Source organism: Pithys albifrons, chromosome 3 (assembly GCF_047495875.1).
Source record: "Pithys albifrons albifrons isolate INPA30051 chromosome 3, PitAlb_v1, whole genome shotgun sequence".
NCBI classification, from domain to species: domain Eukaryota; kingdom Metazoa; phylum Chordata; class Aves; order Passeriformes; family Thamnophilidae; genus Pithys; species Pithys albifrons.
Genome location: NC_092460.1, coordinates 71,227,670 through 71,241,352, shown reverse-complemented (window position 1 = coordinate 71,241,352; position 13,683 = coordinate 71,227,670). Strand labels below are relative to the sequence as shown.

The 13,683-nt window shown below is 38.3% G+C and overlaps 1 protein-coding gene across 1 annotated transcript in view; it reads right to left on the bottom strand.

Moving 5' to 3' along the window:
• Window positions 1-13,683, bottom strand: part of NELL2 (neural EGFL like 2) — a 136,712-nt gene that overhangs the window by 86,049 nt on the left and 36,980 nt on the right. The window contains exons 8-9 of the mRNA XM_071552355.1: window positions 13,313-13,441; window positions 11,962-12,064 (exon numbers count right to left, since the gene is read on the bottom strand). Coding sequence (XP_071408456.1) covers window positions 11,962-12,064; window positions 13,313-13,441 — 232 coding nt within the window. The remainder of the gene's footprint in view (window positions 1-11,961; window positions 12,065-13,312; window positions 13,442-13,683) is intronic.

The following is a 13,683-nucleotide window of genomic DNA, read 5'->3' as shown; positions in this document are numbered from 1 at the left end:
TTTGTACCAACTACTATGGAGTAATTACATAATTTATCTATCCTGTGCATTTTTGTTGAGAAGTCTTCCATAGCATTCAACTGAGCTCTTAAATGAGGGCTCCTTGAGGCATCCTTAAAGACTAAAAAAGCAATTTGAACACTGAAAAAGCACGTGAAAATGTGACTATGACTAAAAACTCTGTTGATAGCAGTTCAGCTGAGGCAAACAGACCTAGCAGATGAAGTAAAACTTTTAAGTTAGGCTGCCAGTAAAGGAGTCTGGTAAAGAGCTCTGTCCATGTATGGTTAGAAGATGTTAGACTTCAAAACACGGAATTTTAATGAAAAGAACAAAGGACAGGGCTCTTGCTGTCTATGATCAATTGACAGCAGAAAAAGAATGATTGGGACTTGCTTTAAACAGCACTGGTAAACAGCTTCCAAAATGACGAAAAACTATTCATATGGACTAGTTTTCAGAGTACTGCAGAAGCCAAGGCAGGCTCACACTGTAAGAATCAACCTATTACTTCCATAGTGTTTTCATGGGGCTTAAGATGCCACACTGGAAACAGGAGCAAAGGTGCAAATGGGCAAACAAGATGGTTAAACACATGTATAAAAATAATAGAATCATAAAATATCCTGAGTTGGAAGGGACTCACAAGGATCATTGAAGTCGAACTCCTGGTCCTGCACAGGACAACCCCCAGAATCACATCATGTGCCTGAGAGCACTGTTTGAATGTTTCCTGCACTCAGACAGGTTTTGTGCTGTGACCACTTCCCTAGGGAGCCTGTTCCAGTGCTCAACCACTCTCTGGGTGAAGAACCTTTCCTAGTATCTAACCTAAACCTTCTCTGACACCTTCATGCCATTCTCGTGGATCTTGTCACTGGTCACCACAGAAAAGAGATCAGTGACTGCCCCTCCTCTTCTCCTCACAAGGAAATAGTAGACAGCTATGAGGTCTACTACCAGTCTTCTTTGACTAAACAAGCCAAATTAGCTGCTTCTCATACAGCTTCCCATCTATGACTTTCACCAACTTCATGGCCCTTCTTTGGACTCACTCTGAATAGCTTTATATCCTTCTTACATTGTGGCACCCAAAACTGCACACAATATCCAAGGTGAGGCCACCCCAGTGCAGAGCAGAACAGGGCAAACCCCTCCTCTGACTGGCTGGTGATGCAGTGCCTGATGCCCCCCAGAACACAGTTGGCCCTCCTGGCTGCCAGGGCACTGCTGACTCATATTCAACTTGCCATTGAACCAGAACCCCCAGGTCCATTACCACAGCACTGCTCTAAGCATCCAGGGTTGCCTCATCTCAGGTGCAGAATCCAGCACTTTCCCTTGTCAAACTTCACATAGTTGGTGATTGCCAAGCCCTTTAATTTGCCAAGATGTCTCAGCAGGGCTTCCCTGCCTTTGAGGAAGTCAACACCTCCTCACAATTTAACATAATTAGTACACTTTCCAGAAGGATCCCGTGAAAGACAGTAAGTATCAAAAGCTTTACTGAAATCCAGAAAGATTATATCAACTGTCTTCTCTTGGTCACCTAGGTGGGTTAGCTTGTCATAAAAGGAAATTAAGTTTGACAAGAACAAGTTTCCTCTCATGAAGCCCTGCTGGCTGTGACCACTGACTTTGTTGTCCTTCAGGTGTTTTTCAATACTTCCCAGAATAATCTTCTCCATTATTTTATCAGTCACTCAGTCACTAAAGTGAGACTGACAGGCCTATAGTTTTCAGGGTCCTCCTTCTTGACAACTGGGACAATGTTAGTCAACTTCTATTCAGCAGGGACCTCTCTGGTCTCCCCTTTAAGAATGACAAAAAAAACCCCAAACCATTGAGAGAGCCCTCGTGATGACATCAGCCAGCAATCTGAATATTCTAGGATGAATGTCAGCAGGCGTTATTGACTTATAGAGACTCTGCTGGAGCAGCAGATCCTGCAGGAGTTTATGAGTCTCACAACCATGGTTCTCCACTTCAGTGCACTGAACCCCATAGCCCATCATTGGGGTTGTAAACAGAGGCAAAGAAAGTATTAAAGACCTCTGCCTTGTGTCTGTCCCTGTCTGTGAGGTGACCAATCTCATCCTGTAACAGGCTGATGTTATTTCTGCATTGCCTTCTGCTATTAACATATTCCAAAAAAGCCTCTTTTTACTGTCCCCCATGTTTCTGGCCAGCTTCAACTACAGTTGAGCTTTGGCTGCACAAATTTTCTCCCTACAGTGTTGAGAAGAATTTCTTTATTCCTCCCAAGTCACCCAACCTTGATTCTACTCAGCATACCCCCTTTTTTGCCTTAGCTCTACATGACTTTCAACATTTTGGAATTGCCTGCTCCTATGCTCTTAAGAGGTGGTGCTTAAAAAGGTGACCAGTACTAATGGACGCAGTGACTCACCAATGAGATGATAACTTTATTTATTTATATGTCTATTTTTAAAATTTATTCATTTATGTCCAAGGTTTTTCACCTAACTCCTTAACAGAATACTGCAAAATTAGTAAACTGAAAAATCTGTGGCTAGGTGCTTACACCATAGTACCAACTCTATACATACAGAGTCACACAAGACCATGGACAAGATTTAAGCATTCTGAAGTCATAAATTACTAGTTTTAAGAACTCTGAGAACTTCATAGCAACCATATGCAAGATTGTTATCTCTTCTATGCTGTACTAAGATTTGATTTCTCATTTAGGTGCCTTGCGGATCTACAAGGTTTCTAGTTACAGCACAATGAAAACATTACAAAAAAACCCCTCTGTCTTTACAAGCCTGTAAAAATTACCCAGAGAGAAATACTGCACTTCTGTGAATATGAATATAACCTGAAGAGACATCTTAAGGAAATAATACCTAAATTTACATGTCTTTGTCAAAGTAATAACAATATAGGGAGAAGCATGCCTGTTCATCTTCCCTACATTCCAAGTATTTGAAGTGCTCACTCACTAGAAAAAAAGAACAAGTATGTGTTTATTTTCCTGATGACTCAAGCATATTTTCTTGCTTTGCTTTCAGGATGAGGAAAAAAAGGTTTTACAACTGAAGCCAGGTGTTTTCTGTCCCAATTTATTACATCAAATGATGTCACTGTAATATCGTTCTAACACTACAAATATACACTGGACATCAGAAATTAGCAAGCTAAAAGAATTGTTCTTCAGCATAATAGCTTATGACTGCAAAAAATGCAAAACTAGTATGTTTCAATTTTTTTCATCTGTTAGGAAAAAAATTTATATGTCAAATAATGTTAAGGGATTTTAACCAAATGTCACCAATTAAAAATAAAATGAAATCTGGTAAATCAACCAAACATTATGCTTGAAAATAATTTACAGCAAGAAAGGGAAGACCAGAATTTTCATTTACAATCAGAAACTTACACAAATAAGTTCAAAAACTAGGAGTAAAAATACTAGTCAGCTACTCTGTACAGAAAGGCTTAGGATGGTCAACAATCTTCCTAAACAAATGGAAAGAGCTTTCTTCTTAGCAGAAACAGGTACCAAATAACGCCTCTCCTCCTCCCGCTCCCCTGCCCCCAAAAAAAAAAAAGGGCAAAAACCAGTAAAAACATTCTCTATATTGGCAAAGAGGGAGAACAGTTATACAGAAACACCACAGACCACAGTCCTGTGCCTGGTACAGTGACAAAAACAAATAGCAGAAACTCTTCAAATAAAGAGGATTGCAATGATGTTTGATGTTTTTAAAGGCAACAGATGAGGAAAGGAAGATAAAGGTCTGTTACACCGTATCTGCCAAGACTTCAGTCTTAAAGTTGTGTTTCACATGGGACAAAATGGCCATTATTTGAAGCCAAATATATCTTATGAGCTGACAAATGTAGAAACCATGATCAATAGCAGCCTGAAGGTCTGCACATCACACATTTGATATCTGCAAGCAATGGCTAAGAGAAGTAGACCAAGCAGTAAACTTCTGCAGTACAAGACTGAAAGCCACTGGTTTAAATCATTATCTTCACAAAAAGATAAACAAAGGATAACAGTATACATAATTTTATATTAATCTCACTGAATCAACTTCACTCATATTTTACCATCCCCTCCTTGGGAAATAAGATCACATTATTGACAGTTTTGAGGTAGTTTCTTCTAGTAGTTTATTTGTTGCATTTCATCCTTCACAAGCTTCCCATTTTTTAATTTCTTATGACATAGGAACTGTCAGAAAACCATACATGTGTCCTAGTTTATCTCCCATATCTCCTACCAGTGTCTCCCCCAGGCCAGACTCTCATACAGACAGTCCTTGTCAATGTGGTAATCTTCAATTAGAGCCTGTTGGATGCAAACTGGTCTTTGCAAGATTGGTAATGTGCTCCTGGTTATGGGACAAAAAACCTCAAGCAAACAAAAAAAAACCCAAGCCCCCCAAAAACCAAAACCAACAAAAACCAACCCCACACTTCAATGATTCAGATACAAGTGACATGAGCACACTATTAGTGAGAACAAACATTGAAATCAACACATAGCAATGTTAATGCAATGTGAATTCTCACATATCTTCGGTGATTTCTGTAATTATAAATAGTATCAGAATTTTTTAAATTATTATTTCATAGCTAATGACTAAATTCTAGTGAAATCAGTATTTACAAAGTCAATGTAGCAACTTACTAGAAACTGGAACACTGCCAGTCTGTCCACTCCCAGCTGTCTGAAAGACAATATATTCACGTCTAGCATATGTTGTTTTATTTGTACTCGAAATAAACTAAAATAATAATACAATGCAGGTATTTTATATTTTATGAACTCCCTGGTAAGAACATAATGAAAAAAGAATGGAAAAGATTATCTCTTTCTCAGACAATCTTGTCAAGATAGGTTATGAGGAGATGAGAGCATGGCCTACAGCAAAATTCTCATGTAAAAAGTATTTTTAATACTCTTACAAAAAAATTACCAATATTATTTTTCAAAATTCTTCTTTAGTGCAGATTGTTACATGTTCAGAGTAATATATTTTAATGAATAAGGATTTTCTTAAACAATTTTAGTATTCATTCCTCAGGCACACAGGGAGACTAAAACTAGATGACTTTACCCTTAACTGGAATTCTCCTCATATACTGGCACATTGCCTCCAGATCTAGAGTCTTCTAATGGACTTCCATAATGCATGGAGTCCAGAATAGCTAAAAAGCCACTCACCTAAGAGGGAGCTGCAGTTTCATGTATATAGAGACTGAGATAGGCACAGACACTGACTCCCCCAGTTCTCCTTTGCTAACAAGGAACAATGAAATTCAAAGGACATGGGGATGGAGGAAAGGAAACAGAGGAGCAAAATATTCTGACAAGTCCAATTACTGTAAGTTGTATTTCAATTTACACCGAACAGCAGACATACAAGGTGTGAGTTTCCTGCTCAGAGGAGAACTGCAAGTGAATTGCAAGTGAAAAGACTCACTGTTTCCCTTCTGATGAGGAGAAACAAGGTCACTGGAGACGACAAGCTTGGCAGCAAAAATCCACTGACAATTCTGTCACTGGATGCCTAACAGATACAAACCAAGTATTGCTATGGTGTAAGAGTAGTTAGAAAATGTCTATAGCTTTATAATGGAAAATATAGCAAAGACTGAGCTTGTTGGATCAAGGGTGAGACTGGCCCTGACTACTAAAGCCAAGGGGAGTTCTTCCATTGTCTTCAGCTGGCTTTGAGTCCAGCACAGTAAAGGCACCAAAACATTCTTAGAGTATCTGAGCTTCCTGAGATGTTACATATCCCAAAGACACAAAGGCTCTGATATCTTCCCAATGTGTGCAAACTCCTCATGGAAGAGAATGAAGCAGAGAAAAACTGGCTGTTCTCAGTGGCGCCCAGTGACAGGACAAGACGCAACAGGCCCAAATTAAAAGACATAAAAATCCACTTGGACACAAGAAAATACTTTATTACTGCGAGGGTGACTGAGCACTGGCACAGATTGTCATAGGATATTGTGGTGTACTCATCTGTTTGGATATTCAAAAGCTGTCTGGCCACAGTCCTGGGCAGTCTGCTCTAGGTGGCCCTGTTTGAGCAGGAGGGTTGGACCAGGAGACCTCCAGAGGTCCCTTCCAAACTCAACCCTTCTGTGAAACTGAGATTGTAGGAGCTATGCTGGATTCACAAATCACACATGCAGCAATTATGCTTTTCTATTATAGCTTTGAAAATCTAAAATAGCTCCACTGATTTTATTGACCTACATGGGTTCAAGGACATGGGTTTTTTTCCTCTTCAAAATATTTCACTAGAAAAATTATTTGTGTCCTATTTCTAAATGAATATAAATACTGACTTGCTTTTGAAGTCACAAGAGTTACTGAAGTAATAAAATGGTTTAAATGGTCAGTAAAGTACAATGTAATTCATCTCAGTAGTATAAGTGGGTATATAATGCTTTTTATCTGTCATTCCAACATGATACTATCATTACATGTGATTCAAAAGCCTGAGAAATAAGGTTGATGTAAATCATTTCAGTGCTGAAAATCCAGAAAGTTAAGGCTGAACGGACTATTCTGCTAAATGCTAAATAACTTTCAGAAGTTCTGCATGCTGTCTACAGGAGGTTGTAATAAATAACATGGTTCTGTGAAACAAACCAGTGCTGGCTATATTCCAGATACCTTCTAGTGCTATTATGAAGTAGGTTAATTTATCTGATTTTTCATATTAAAAAAACCTCCTCAATATAAGAGAATTTATGCATTGGTGCTAGTTGCACTTGTGTTCTTTGATGCCATGTATAAATATTTATAATCAAAAAGCAAATAATTTTTTACACTAGACAGAATGTTGCTTCTCCTTTACGTTCTGATGTCTTTTTTTTGGGGAAAAGCTATGACAAATGACTAATCATTGTTCACTGCTAACAACTGCCTCGTCTTCCTCCAGTACAATGCCTGTCACCCTGAGACTGCTGGCTGCCCACAGCCCTCGGACTTGTGCCATGTCCCAGCCAGGATGCTGGAGCTGCTATTTGGTTTCCCTTCTGATTTACTGCAAGGATAAGATGACCTGTACAGTCAGTGCTCATAAATCCTGCTGTTCAATCATTTCTCCAAGCTGCAGCCTCTTCTCTGTGTTACAGTAAATGCAGAAATTCACTCAAATGCTGAAAAAGCAAGTCAGAGGCTGGAAATCCACCCTGCTAGAAATGCATGTCACTGAAGGCAAGAGGATGCGAGCCCAGAAAAAAAAAAGCAGCAATTCTGTGAAAAGATGAAACTTGGGGAGAAACTGTGCTGGGTTTGGCTGGGGTAGAGTTAATTTTCTTCACAATGACTGGTATGAGGCTGTGTTTTGGATTTGCGCTGAACACAGGGATGATGATAATATAGAGATGCTTCTGTTATTGCTGAGCAGGGCTTACATAGAGCCAGGGCCTTTTCTGCGTCTTGCACTGCCAAGCTGGCAAGGAAGTTCGGGGTGCATGGGAGACTCGGAAATTAAAAGTTTCTGTACATTAGCATGACAGGCCACTGCATCAAAAACCAACACATTTTATAGGAGCTACAATGTCCACATTTGTGTTCTAACTAATCAAAAATCCTTCTCAAATTATAAAACCCATTTACACACTATCTCTCCACGTCTGCAACAGAACTGTGAGCTGATCCAGTACAAGCCTAGAATTCTCACAGTTCTTAAAATACTTGTGTTGGAGTATGGATTTGGCTACAATGCACCAGAAAACCATCAAATGTCCTGTTTAAAAAGAACAAACAAACAAATGCACAAACAAAAACACAAAACACAAACAAACAGGTGCATGGGAAAACTCACAGCCTGAAGATTTAAGCATAATCCCTAAGACTTTAACCTCTACTTGAATCTGTTGGGATAGATTTAAATAGTTTGGGATCAGGTCTAAGTATCTACAGTGTCACTGGGAGAAGGACAGTGATGAGAAGAGAGCAATTTCTTCCAGGAGATCAGTCTTTTGTGATGGGAATTATTCCTGCACCAGATAATGGTACAAATAACTCTCCTGGTCTTAAAACACTGACAATCAGCTGGTTTATTAATAATACACTACCTCCACTTAAAAAAACCCCTAAACACATAGCACACAGCTGTTGGAAGTGATGCCTTAGTGTCAATACACCAACTAAAAAAAACATGACTTTAATAAGATTTGCTGACCAAGCACCAATTGTCTCTGCTACTAAGACATTGGCAGTACTTTCACAATTCACTTAAAATAAATGAACCTGTCCTTGTACTTCTTAACCCGAGTCCACGGTCTAAAGCAATATTTATAGGGTCAGTAGGAGAACTTAATCTCTCCATGACTCGTTATCAGTGCCTATCACCACACAATTCATTTGCCTCTGCTGAGGAGAAAAGAATTTAATGATTTTTCACATGTACCTGCTCAGAAAGGTTTACAATTGCATTGAGCACAGGAAAGAAAGAAGTCTCTGCCTTCTGGCTCCAAACAATTCTCCACAGGAAGGTCCCACTGAACTAAGATATATGCTTTGGTAGCTGGAGTGAATTTTGCATTGAATAGCTTGTCTTTGGCTGAAACAGATACCAAACACATTGGACCGTTTATCTGCCTTGGAAGATTGCTGCTTCTTTTAGCCCATTACAGCTAATAGAAAATACAGTGTTAATTTGCATGCATTGCCATTCCTCATGCTACCAGCATTGACCTTCACACAAGAGACAAAACAGTACAAGTTGTCTGAATGGCCTCAAACAAAGGCATGGAGGTAGGGGAGAAGGGTCAGGGTTCAGTTTCTTGTTTGCTTTGTAGATTTTTATTCTTTTGCTCACAAAAAGAATCAAAGCAATAATGGTTAAAAAATAAAAAATCTAAACCATTCCTTACTAAATGTTCTTTCCTGAACTAGATGTTTAAGAAAAACATGAAGAGTCAGTTGTCTGAAACTTCCAAATTGTTGAAAACACCAAACAAGATACAACAAAGCTGCACTGTCCAAAATGTAAATGCTGGGCTGAAAGTCAATTCTCAGGACTTGGCAGGATGGGAAAGTGTCTTAGCATAACTGCTGAATGCCAGAAACAGGCTTGAAAATCCAGCACTTTACATTCCTGATACACTTGATATGCATCACAGTAACTGGTGTAAAGATTAACCTTACAAATTCAGCTGTCTAAAAGTTCACTATCTAATCTAATCACCTGGACTCCCTATACAATCCATGGAAGGAAATGTCCACTCCAGAAGGCAACTCATTCCATCTCCTCCAGCCCCTCTCAGCACCAAGTGCCCATCTCTTTCACTAGCTATCGAGAGAGCCAAAATGGTGACGTCCAATACTTGTTAATGACACACGACAGGTAAATGAAACAGCAAATGACAGCAGGCTTGAAAATGCTTGGTTAAAGTTTGTAACCCTCCCTGCAATCTGAGTGTTAGCACATGTTATGGCACCATTTTGGCCTGTACCAGCCAAGATGCTCTGAAGCAGTGCCAGGCATGGCTGGGGAGACAGCCCCGATCAGAGGCCATTCCCAGTCAGCCATCTGGATGCCAATAATCTGCTCCGGGGGGGAAAAGAGAAAGAGTTTAGTCATGCAGATGTGAGCCACAAGTGCCACCTAGCCCCAGGGCCACAGGACTGTGCCTGTCCTGTTTTAATTTTAATAAGTGAAGTCACTTCAGATTATACTCCCAAATTCTACAGCCCTAAAGCCGTGTAGAATGGCCCCATCCTAGGTCATTTAAAAGTTAATAAATAAATAAGATTAAAACCCCAGAAAGCCTGCTTGCTGATCACTGTAGAAGCCTGAAGTGCTCTTAACTCTTCCCTGCCAACTGTAATTAAATCACACCTCATTCTTTTGATTTTTGGTGACTGAACACCAGCAGAAGAAAGGAATAATTGGAAGAATTATGAAAGGAAGCAGTTATCTCTGGGGGAGTGAGACATGGCCACAAGGCTGCCACTGTCAAGGCACTTCTGCCAAACTGTTGTCTAAGTGGAAACAACCCCAAGCAAGAACTATGTTCACCAAGTACAATGATCTCAATCAGTTCAGACCCTGAGCTGAAAACACCAACATGACAGAATACAGCTGACCCATACATATCAATTCAGAGACAACTGAGCATTTCCACCAAACTGGCCTGAAGAATAAGCAAGAGTCCTTTATGTCCACTGCCTCTATTTTCCTCTTTCACTAGAATATAACTACCTTGTCAATGGGACTGATTTTTGTTCTCTGCCATTTGGTCCCAAGAATGTAGCCATTCAGCAATGGTTTTATTTATTTTAAAAGTCACTTTAAATAATAGAGATGAAATTAGAAAAAACTTTTCAAAGTAATTTTTTACTTATATTTTCTGATCTAATTATTTTCTGGTAGTTTGTCAAGAGAGTAATATGTATGCATGTTAGTTATAAATTGAATTATGTATGTACTGGCATCAAATTACTAACACTGAAAGCTAAAACATTTTTTATAATATTATCAAACAAAGTGTCAAAGTAAACTTCACAGTGTGCTGTACCAGAACTGTATCTTAATTTGAAGGAGAAGTACCAATGCTGTATGACAAGGTCAGTGTCCATATGCTCATTCACATTTCCTGACCCTTGTCAAGATTCCTAATAAAAATTATTTTGGAAGAAATCACATTATGTGAATGCTTCCCCATTAGCATCTGGACAGAGAATTCCTAACACAATTAACAGGCAGTGCATTAGAAAAACACACTTCAGAGGATCAGGTTTTCAAATTCTGCCAACATAATCAGAGATTCAAATAGCCTTAAACAGAGGCTTGAACACCACACATCTCACATCCCTAAACTACCAATTCCCTGAGTCATCGAATATGCATGAAAATTCTGTGTAGCTGGTTAAAAAGAAAAAATGGTATTTGATTTTGCATTTCCTCTTAATTAGAATTAATCTACTTGAATAAGTTAGTAAAGGGTCATAAAATGGGATGATTTGTGTAACTTATGACCCAAATATTAGCAAACTCCTGTGGGAACTAGATCAATGAAGTACAAAACATCTTTCTGAATTTTATCCCACAACATGTCATTTTAACCAGTTAAGTATTTCTCTAAACTCTCTAAGTTTTATGCTCAGTAGAAGAGTGAGGAAACCCCAGAGAAAAAGTCTCAACATTTACTGAATAAAGAAGTGTGTGCATCTCATGGTCAATTTCAAGAATGGATTATACCACAGCCTACAATAACTAACAATCATACATGGAATACACATACATAATCAACATGAAATTTTATATATAGTCCATCTAAATAGCAATTAACCTAAAATTCCTTCTCTGGCCCTATTTGCAATAAAACCAAAACGCTATAAAGACAAAAGGCAATCATTACCCTAAATGACAGCATTTATTAACCTTTTTCCATTTTCCTGTATAATTCTTTCATGATCTTTCATGAAAACATTTTTAGGTGTCTGTTTTTTCCTGGTCTCCTGAGTCTAGTATGAGTTTTCTCTTCCCTTAACTGCAAAAGAAGAATCATAAACATGAACTCTTATTTCTAGCACTACAACATAAGGTTGGAAGCACACTCTTCTTGTGATAAAGGTGTTAGAGACACTGGTCAAGACAAACACCAGGCAATTTTTCTTGAATTTCTAGCAGTTTGGTCAAATAGATAGACAATGGAAGCATGCAAAAAGTTTTTTAAGTAACTTTCTTTCTTTATAAATGTTGATAAGAAATATCTCTGCTTAAAAAGAAATTTAACTAAAATGAAACGAAATATCCCCACATGAAAAATTAAAACCTTTTAGTTATCAATTTTTCAGAATACTTCAGAGAAGCCCAAGTTCCCTGATTCCTCAATCCAAATATTTAATTCCCTGACTAGTTCTTTCACTGATATGTTTACAGAAACCTTCATATTCTTTAAGATTTCAATGCATTCATTAGAAGGAAGTACAACAGTACAACTTACATTGACATTCCTTGCAGCACTTGCCATCCACATAGGCCAGGGCAGAATTAAGTGGACAGTCAGCAAGGGGGCAGATCAAAGCCTCGCACTGCACAGTGCCGTTCTAGAAGAATAAAAGGTGCTTAACTGGTAGTTATATTTAGCAACAGCAGAGATGTTCTTAAACACGGGAACTTGAAAATCTATTTTGAAATGCAATGAACTCCCCAACAACACCTAAAAAGACATTTTAACATGGGTCTTTTAGTAACTACATGTACAGAAACTATACCTTTAGAATGTCACACATACAATCTTTTAGACCTGAATCATGAGCTCTTTGAGAGGATAATGAACAATATTTTTTTTTCCAGAGTCATATCTATTTGGAGGCAAAACATTCAGGATTTTTGTTAATTGGCAGACAGATTACTGTGAAATAACACCTGTGCAGAACAACACACTGTCGTCTGATATTTAGGCAAAAGACAATATATTTCTAAAAGGTAATAATATTACAGCTGTGAGAAAAATCTAAGACAAAAATATAAAATGCATTTAACACTAAATTCAAAGAATTTAAAATATTTATTAGCCAGATTTGATGTCATAAAACACTAAAAGCAAATTGAATGTCCCCACAGAAATATAAAGATAAAAAAAATACTACACTTAAAGAGACCCATTTAGCAAATCATACAAAGCAGCAAATCAATCAAAGGTGCAGTACAGACAACAGCAGCCTTTTCACCCATTTCTAATGGCCTTTGGATTAGGCATTTAATGAGTTCAAATGGAATGAGTGAGTTTTACATGAATGGACAATAACACAGATGCCATGGTTTGGTACCTGAAAGGATACTTTGCAATCACTTCTGGAGTTGTGATACCTTGGGGAATCTTTCATCCACCAAATCTTTTTCATTTGTAATATAACAGAGCTTGCATATGACCCTGACATTTTACTCTTTATTACTTACAGAGTTGTAACCAAAGGCAACCAGAGGGTATCTGACACAAGGGATCTATTAAATCACTTGCTAGCAAAAAGACTGAGTTTATAGAGACAAAAAACAGGGAATTAATTATCCAAAGAAACCGCTTGCAACTGAGTGCATGGGAATAGCATGATAGCTCAGTGTACTGCATAGGATCTGCATATGGTAACATGAAATACCAGAGCTACACACACTAGCACTGCTGAAACAATAGGAAATTATTAGTAGTATTCCTTAGATTTACTTCAGGTTTTAAACCACTTTGTTGTTGCTACCTAGCATGCATCTGGAAGTTCTCATTATTTGCCTAAATAAATCTACTCAGAGGAAATACTGGAGGAGTTCCTGCCTCTCCACTCAAAGCGTAGTCATACCATGCAAGTGCAGTTCTTACAGCCATCCGTCCAGGATTCAAACTCTCTGTAAGTCGTGCCTTTCATTGTGCACGTCCTTTCACAGTAGCACTGATCCAACTTGTTCATCCTCTGCTCAGCTTGAGACAACTGTATTACAGTTCAGAAAAAAGTTTTGAATTTGTTAGTGGTTTTCACATGAGTAAAAACACAATTCCAACTGTCTCCCTTATCATGAAGTATGCAGATGAGAGAATACATGGAGGGAAAGGCAGTCCAACACAATAAAACAGTTATTGTTAAATGCAATTAATCCATCAGTCATTCAGAAATGGACATTCAGAAGTAAGACAAAGCATTTAATCTTTCTCATCATCATGACATCAGGGACA